General features: G+C 40.4%; 1 protein-coding gene across 1 annotated transcript; it reads right to left on the reverse strand.

The window, feature by feature from the left end:
- Positions 1 to 7,034: 7,034 nt before the first annotated feature.
- On the reverse strand, positions 7,035 to 8,421 carry tcf15 (transcription factor 15; the record flags this gene model as incomplete). Its single annotated transcript, XM_084334233.1, has 2 exons — positions 7,035 to 7,097; positions 7,948 to 8,421. The coding sequence occupies 2 exons, from the start codon at positions 8,419 to 8,421 to the stop codon at positions 7,035 to 7,037; spliced, it is 537 nt and encodes a 178-aa protein (XP_084190359.1).
- Between the last annotated feature and the right edge of the window lie 1,078 nt (positions 8,422 to 9,499).

Raw genomic sequence — 9,499 nt, forward strand, 5'->3', positions numbered from 1 at the left:
TGAGCACAGCAAATCCTAATTAGCCTGAAGTCTGACGGGGCAGGTGGAGGGGAGGGGAGGGGGGCCTGGGAGCGGCTGGCTTGGACCCCAAGCGTGCACCTTTTAATGGCTGGAAATTAACTTTCCATATAGCCTCCTCTTATCACCAGGGAGCCTTCCTCTGTCATTCTCCAGACTCTGCTTTCTGAGTCAAAGTGCTCCCAGACAGGAAGCAGCGTGAGCAGCACTGGGATCTATACTGTCTGTGTGTCTGCCCCACTGTCTGTCTGCTACACCCATCACTACGTCGGCCTGATGCAGCTTAGGACACCACTTCCTCTGTAGTTATGAACCTTGGTTTACACTGTTTAGTTTTCGCGTATTTTTATATTCAGAGTTGATTATATTGTTTGCACTGTTTATTTTTTCCCATGTTTTCTGCCCATACTTGTACCTCCCCTCCCCCCTCCCCCATGCTGCTATCATGCCCGAATTTCCCTCAAGGGGATCAATTAAGGAATATCTTATCTTAACTTATCTTATCTTATCTTATCTTATCTTATCTTATCTTATCTTATCTTATCTTATCTTGAAAGGGGCTTACCACTACATTTAAATATGCAGTACAATGAGGTTGTAATTTGGTCATACATTGCTTATTGTGGCCTGTTAATAATGTGATGAGTATAATATTTTTCAGCTTTAGATGTATCATTTGATTTGTTATAAGTGTTTCCTCTGTCATTCTCATGGATTCTGCTCTGTGATCCAAAGTGCTCCCAGACAGGAAGCAACAATGAGCAGCACTGGGCTCTACAGACTGCTACACCCATCACTACACCGCCTGTTTGAGACCAGAGAGGAGGTGGCTGACAGACTGCTACACCCATCACTACACCGCCTGTTTGAGACCAGAGAGGAGGTGGCTGACAGACTGCTACACCCATCACTACACCGCCTGTTTGAGACCAGAGAGGAGGTGGCTGACAGACTGCTACACCCATCACTACACCGCCTGTTTGAGACCAGAGAGGAGGTGGCTGACAGACTGCTACACCCATCACTACACCGCCTGTTTGAGACCAGAGAGGAGGTGGCTGACAGACTGCTACACCCATCACTACACCGCCTGTTTGAGACCAGAGAGGAGGTGGCTGACAGACTGCTACACCCATCACTACACCGCCTGTTTGAGACCAGAGAGGAGGTGGCTGACAGACTGCTACACCCATCACTACACCGCCTGTTTGAGACCAGAGAGGAGGTGGCTGACAGACTGCTACACCCATCACTACACCGCCTGTTTGAGACCAGAGAGGAGGCGGCTGACAGACACTGGATTGATTCAGCTTAGAACCCCCCCCACACACACACACACACACACACACACACACACACACACACACACACACACACACACACACACACACACACACACACACACACACACACACACACACACACACACACACACACACACACACACACACACACACACACACACACACACACACACACACACACACACACACACACACACACACACACACACACACACACACACACACACACTTTCTCTGTAGTTATGAAAGATTCTCCAGAGTATATGGACTGGGTTCATTGTTCACTGTAGAGAGACCTAATTGCTGCAGGAAATAATAGATACAATAGAAATGCAATTGCTAGGCTTTAGATCCTCTGAAGACCGTCTGACTGACAGGCTTGTTTTGCAAATCCACCCAAAGTGTCACACGGCTGACGGGTAAACGTGGAATTAAATACTGTGGTGTAAAAATAAAATGCATCATGTTTGATCTTAATGTCCTCGTCATTTAGATTGAGTTCTGTCGTGCTCTGATTTAGATTACTGCTCTAATTGCTCTAATGAGCAACTGTTGTTGCATCGTGAAAACATAATCATGATCAAACCTGCATCCTGTGTTATCTATCGTGGAGAGCAGGACCAGAAATGAATCAATAGCAGATCTAATACAGCAAGCCCCATAAATATTTGAGCAGTGGGACATTGTTTGATATACATGATGAGCAAAGTCGTTCATGCCTATCTTTTGTTTACCTGGAATAATTGACTGAAACAACGTATTCTATACTGCATCAATGTGATTGCCAGGCGCAGGCTCAGCTAAATTCTCATAGATACAATGAAACAATGGCAAAGACAAGATTTGATAATAATAAGGCATAAATAGTCTTGTGATAATGGATTTCATACTAATATAATTGATCACATGCTCTTGGCAGACTGAAGGTTAGATTAGATTAGATTAGAATATAATAGATTAGATTAGATTAGATTAGATTCAAATGTATTGTCATTATACATTTGCTGTATTATTGTCATTATACAGCACGTCTGTACAAATCTATTGTCATTATACAGCATGTCTGTACAAATCTATTGTCATTATACAGCATGTCTGTAAAACGAAAATAAGTTTGGCATCCAACCAGAGTGCAAATGTAAACAGTAATAAAGTGCAATAGTAATATACAATATACAGGTGATAAAACTGGATATAGAAATATATAAATGAGTACAACTGAGTAATAGTGCTAATCAGATGTATGTACAGAGTTGTAGTGTTAATTAATATGTACAGTGATACAGGTATAAAGACATGTAGGTAGTAAGTCATACTGGCCAGCAGCGTAACTAGTAAGAGTAGGTAGATATAGATATAGTATCTACAGATATGTAAAAAGGATTATATAGAAGTATGTACAGCATTATTGTACATGCTATCATACAGAGTTATATGGATTATAGGTGGTGGGGGTCTTTGTGGTGTCTGTGCTGGATGGGCAGTGGGGGTCATTTATAAAAAGAGCTGTGGTTTTTTAACTGGCCACTGAGATGACATTTAAATATATTCTCACGTGTATATATATATATATATATATATATCCACATCTGTCTGTATTTACCTGCACATAGTCCTTCTACATATCTGTACATACTATATCTATTTCTGTACATATCCTACTCTTACTGGTTACGCTGCTGGCCAGTATGACTATTACCATACTGTCTTTACACCTATATCACTGTACATATTAATACTACAACTCTGTACATACATCTGATTAGCACTACACTTAGTAGTGCACGTTTGTATATTTTGTACCCAGTTTAATCATCTGTACATTGTATATTGCTGTTGCACTTTACATTTGCACTCTAGTTGGATGCCAAACTTCTTTTCGTTGTATGTACTTGTGCTGTATAATGACAATACATCTAAATCTAATTAATCTCATTTGAATCTAATATAATATAATATAATTGAAAGAGCCTTAAAGACACAGACGCAAAACAGCCAGTTCTTGGTTGAGCTCCAAAGAGAAGCTTAAGAGAGGAGATGTTAAACTATAATGGCATGGGTTTTGGTTCTTAAAACCACAAAAATATATTCTTATGGATATCAAGACTTCAAATAAAACAGTGTAAAGTATGGGACCTTTAAATTTGGAAATGGAAACACGATAAATCAATGAGATAATTCTAAATTAATTAATATTTGCAAGTCAAATAATCATGTCACATCCGACAAAACCGTTTCACAAACTAATACATTGATTTATTTTGAAGTATAGCCTATACTGTAAATGTTAAGCTATCTGTCTTATTGGGCTGGCTGCCATATCTTTGTTGGCATGGATACAACAGTGTCACTTGTTAAGTGGAAGACGAGGAGGAGGAGGCCAAAAACATGACAGCCAGCTCCCACAGGACAGATAGCATAAAGCAAGACTAGGCGAGCCTATAGTTAAGACGGACTCGGCCAACGACAGACGTGCATGCTTGTTTCAGCAGTGAGGAGTCAGTCAGTCAGTCAGATTGCAACTGTTCGCTGTTGTAGGCCAGTCCTCCAGGTCCCGCAATTAGGTTAATTCAAAATAAATAAATGTGTTCGTTTGTAAAGTGGTTTTGTCAAGTGTGACATGGTTATTTGATTTGCGAGCTTCCAAATTCATGTTGAAGGATCCCCATTATTTCTAAGTGTTTCCTGTTTAAGCTGCACTTTTTTACCACATGGCTTCTGTGTCATTTCACATGTAAAGTAACACGAATATGGAGCCGAACCATGAAACCATGAGTCGCTGTCCAAACATGTACAGTATGGAGCTCCATATAGCCTTAGGTGGAAGTGTACATCACCACGTAACACCAGTAAGGTGCTGTAAGTTGTATTTAATTGTTGTTAAAATATGTGTTAAGTAGCTCTACATTCAGACAGCCATCACTGATATAGAGTGTTTGGTCAGTAACATGGGTCTCCCAGTCCCTCCACTCTGCAGTAAACAGCCATCACTGATATAGAGTGTTTGGTCAGTAACATGGGTCTCCCAGTCCCTCCACTCTGCAGTAAACAGCCATCACTGATATAGAGTGTTTGGTCAGTAACATGGGTCTCCCAGTCCCTCCACTCTGCAGTAAACAGCCATCACTGATATAGAGTGTTTGGTCAGTAACATGGGTCTCCCAGTCCCTCCACTCTGCAGTAAACAGCCATCACTGATATAGAGTGTTTGGTCAGTAACATGGGTCTCCCAGTCCCTCCACTCTGCAGTAACACAAAATACATTTGATGGTATCCTGTTCCCACTCTCCAATCAGGAGAGAGAACCCTAGATCTTTTTCTTTCTTTTTTCTTTTTACTTATTTCAAGAAAGATTGCCAAGCCAAATTTGCTGGCAGATTATTTTACTTGTTTCAAGCACATATTTGTTTTTATTTCTTATATTTAGTCAGACAGTTTTTTGCAGTGCGGAGTTCTAAAGTGAGAACGGGATACCAGAAAATGTGTTTTGTGTTTACTGCAGAGTGGAGGGACTGGGAGACCCATGTTACTGACCAAACACTCTATATCAGTGATGGCTGTCGGAATGTAGAGCTACTTAACACTTATTTTAACAACAATGAAATACAACTTACAGCACCTTTAATACAAAATCGTTTTTTCCCCTTTTTTTCTAAATGTAAAGCAGCATTTCGTCAGCACCACTCTTCACCCTGTGAACGTTAACTTAACAGGGATTAATTTCCCTTCTTTAACATTGTCCTCCTCACCAAGACCTCCAACCTCTCGGTGCTCCGTCTGTCCGCTGAGCCCACAGCGGTGATTTATCCCTCCGACATACCAGCAGCTGCGTCGGGGGCTCCAAGCTGAGAGAGGGCTACTATTTGCCGTGACTAATCGATACCAGACTTCAAAAAACAGCAACCGTGAGATTTGCACACAGACACGCACACACACAGACACGCACACAAGCGCGCGCACACACACACACACATACACTCACACAAAATACACCAGTCAATGACACAAGAAACCCTGACCCATTGCTGTGGCTGTACTTCATAAACAACTTCTTGGCAATGCTGTTGGAAACAATAGAGTGGAATGTGTGTGTGTGTGCGTGTGTGTGTGTGTGTGTGTGTGTGTGTGTGTGTGTGTGTGTGCGTGCGTGCGTGCGTGTGTGTGTGTGTGTGTGTGTGTGTGTGTGTGTGTGTGTGTGTGTGTGTGTGTGTGTGTGTGTGTGTGTGTGTGTGTAGTGTGTGTGTGTGTGTGTGTGTGTGTGTGTGTGTGTAGGGGGGAGGGAGAATAAGTTTGTGATCTGGAAGAATCTCAAGTTGGAAACTGAGCTGAAGACGTCCACTTACGATTAGGCTGTCAGGCGACTTGGTTTTGGACAATGGGGATAAGAGCTGATAGTCAGGTGTTTCAACAGTATAGTCTTTTAATAGTAATATTATTATTATTATTATTATTATTATTATTATTTGTATTCCATTGGAGACTGAACTGCTTGTTATAAAACAGTCCCTATAGGTGTAATAATCAGTATAGACTCACTGGATTCCAACAAGAGAGCTTAAAGGGGCACTTCACCAAATAACAATGCATTTATTTTGCACACAATCTTACACACATCCAAAAACTTCATATAGTTTGACAGTTATTAAGAGTAAATGAGTTTGAATATGGCCACCAGTGATGCCATCGGGGACATTTAATCCTTGTGTTGATTACAACGCCATGAAATGATGTAAATGAAGAAATAGCAATACCTTGCTTTATAGGGACTGCTATACCGTATAATTTCATTGAGCTGTAATTAACACAACACAATTGTTAAATGTCCCTGATGACTGGTGGCCATATCCAAACTAATTTACTCTCAATAACTGTCAAAACTAAATGAATGTGTGCAAAACTGTTCCGTTTTTGTATGTGTGTGAGATGACATGCAAAGTAAATAAGCATTGTTGTTGGCGAAGTGCCCCTTTAATTAAATTCCATAGCTTTTGTTGTGGTATGTCTCTTCTTTAAGTATCTTTTCTTGTCATTTCCCCCACAGCGACACTGCCACATACATTAAGTCAGGCATGGTTAATACCGTATGAAGTTCAGTTTGTTAATTTGTACCTTCTATTTGCTTTCTATTTTTAAAAAGCTGGATGTCACTCTATGCAGACGATTCTTCACAATCACATAATGATTTAATTTGTCTTTTCACATCCAAATGACATTTTTTTTTAAATGCTGTCTTCCATCAAATAGTTATGCACAGAGCGGAGGAGGTTATGGAGAAATGGAAAAATGGAAAATATACCTGTACCTGGATCTGGAAGAAAACCCCAGTCAACAAGTTTTCATTTCAATAAAAATAGATTTTATTTTTTACGGTTGTATTCACACAAGTATATGAAAGTCATACACTCTAAATAAATGCACTGCATTTTTCTAAAAGGCTTCTGCCTTTCAATTATAAATAGTCTCTGTGGTTCCATCCGTTCATCCAGCATGTGTGCGTGTGTGTATGTGTGTGTGTGTGTGTGTGTGTGTGTGTGTGTGTGTGTGTGTGTGTGTGTGTGTGTGTGTGTGTGTGTGTGTGTGTGTGTGTGTGTGTGTGAGTGTGTGTGCGTGTGTGTGTGTGCGCGTTTTAACCAGCTTTGATTTTTGTTTCCCTGAGAATGTCTTATTATATGAGCTCCAGCTTCATGCTTGCTGATCATTTCAGGTCTTCAATCAGCGTCTCATCCGCAGGGAACCAAACCCTCGCAGCTTTAAACAGTCTTTACCTTCCTTTATCTGAAAAAAAAGAGACAGATTTATTTTTTAATGCGTGATATGAATTACAGCCCAACAGAAACACCAACATCTTAGACACAAGTGATAGGTTCAAAATGAGGTGTTTCACCCAGACTTATTTTGAAGAAATAAGAAGATTAATGAAATCTTTAAGCAATTTTTTTTCTTAAGTCTATGAACAATAATCCCTGATGTTATGGTGTTTGCAAGTAACCCTTCCCTGTTTGTATATGCAATTAAATTCCAAATACAAAAATAAATAAATGCATACATAAATAAGAGAGTTATGTTGTACACTATTATGTTATACTTTATTATGTTATGTTTTACCCCATTGTAGTGTAAACTATGCTGTGCGTCAAGACACAATCTAGTGCGTAAAGTTGATTTTACGCACACATTCCACAAGACAAAATAAAGGGACAGTATACCTCAATATGACTTGAATGTATAATATCAACCCTCAATATACTAGTGACTTCCAGGATTATCAACAACATCCAGTGCATGGCTGAATAACTGATTTGCATGTATCGCCATTTCACAAGCAGGACATAGCCTATTTTCCGCTTTAACTATAGAATTACAAGAACGTATATTATCATTCTAGTGATCTTAGATATAGAATAAAATAGAAGTGCTTTATTAATCCTGAGGGAAATTCAGCACCTGCAGATCGCTCACAATAAACATTTAGGTATAGTTCAAAAATAATACACAGTCAAATATATACATTCTAAAATATACATTCTAAAATATACAGTCCAAAGATATACAGTAAAGTGTAACACGAATTGTGTTTCAATTACATTAAAGAGTTGAACAAATATGAACAAATAGCAGCAATTACCCCTTTCCTCTGGCTGCTCAGACAGAAAGTGCATATGGTGCGCGGCTGCTTGGCGCCGCTCTCTCCTGACGCGTAGATACAAGGTTGTAGTCCATCACCGTTTCCATCTCCACTAAGCAGCACGTTGGCGAGGTGGGAGATGTAACTGGAGGCCAGGCGAAGCGTCTCTATCTTCGAGAGCTTTCTGTCCACCGGCTCTGTGGGAATCAGAGTCCGAAGCGCAGTGAACGCGCTGTTCACACTTTGGGTTCGATCTCGTTCCCTCGCGTTAGCTGTGTTCCTTTGCTTCACAACGACCACGGTTCCGTCCGGTGTTCGGATCCGTCGCCGTGTTCCAGCGGTGCCACAGCATCCATAACTCTGATCCGAGCCGCCGTCGCTCTCGCTGCGGTTCTCGTCGTCCTCGGACATCATGCTGAGGTCTGGGTAGATCAAGTGGGTCGCCACAGGCCGCAGCATGGCGAAGGTCATCATGGATAGGCTAGCTACTGGATAGAAACCCTCTATGCAAAATGAGGCCGAAACGAATCCTCTTCGCCTATAAGGGCATCTCGGTGTTGTATCGGCTGCATGAAATCTCTGCACAATCCAAGACGTTTTCGCTTTGGCTAACTTACTTTTTGCAAAGCCATGTGTGTCGACTTCCTTTTGGTGTGTTTATAGAATGCACCGCCCGTGAGTACCTGGGCTATAGTCAACTGGACTCTTATAGTGGGATGGGAGGAGTAGCCACCCCTAGAGAGAGGGGGGGGGGGGTACATTTACTTGACAGTAATATGTTTCAATTTATGTTTACCTACCACAAAACTAAAATCATACTCTTGTAATTCTATTTTAACGTTGGATTTGGCTAAATGTGTTGTCATTGTTTCATCTTTTTTTATGGTTGTGAAGTTTGTGTAGTTTAGTAACTTGTCTGTGTTTGTAAATAACATGTAATCAAGCTGCAGGGGACTACAGGTGGAAATTAGCCTCTGGTATATAATCTCTGGCATATTTACATGAACATTTTAAATATGCCAGATTATAGCCAGAGGCTAATTTCCATGTACTGGTCAATATACTGTTCCTATTTTAAATAATACATACTGTAATAATAAATGTAGGCTATACTGCACATTATAAAGGGTGCAGTAAACAATGCAGATGTATTTGACACATAATCTCACACACATCCAAAAACTTTAAAACTCAGTTTTGCACACATTCATTTAGTTTGACAGTTATTGAGAGTAAATTAGTTTGAATATGGTCACCAGTGATGTCATCAGGGACATTGCATCATTGTGTTGTGTTAATTACAGCTCAATGAAATGGCAAGACAAGGCATGGCTATTTTCTTTGATCTACATCAATTCGTGGAGCTCTAATTAACGCAACACAATGATGCAATGTCCCAGATGACATCACAAACTCATTTACTCTCAATAACTGTCAAAGTGCCCCTTTAATAGCTATATATGTTGCTGGGTCAGTGGCAACACTGCTGCCACTCTTAATCTCTAGCATTATTATTACAATATTTCCTTATTAGATAAAAACGTCTTTTGTT

Source organism: Notolepis coatsorum (genome assembly GCF_963971535.1).
Source record: "Notolepis coatsorum genome assembly, chromosome: 17".
Taxonomy (NCBI): Eukaryota; Metazoa; Chordata; class Actinopteri; order Aulopiformes; family Paralepididae; genus Notolepis; species Notolepis coatsorum.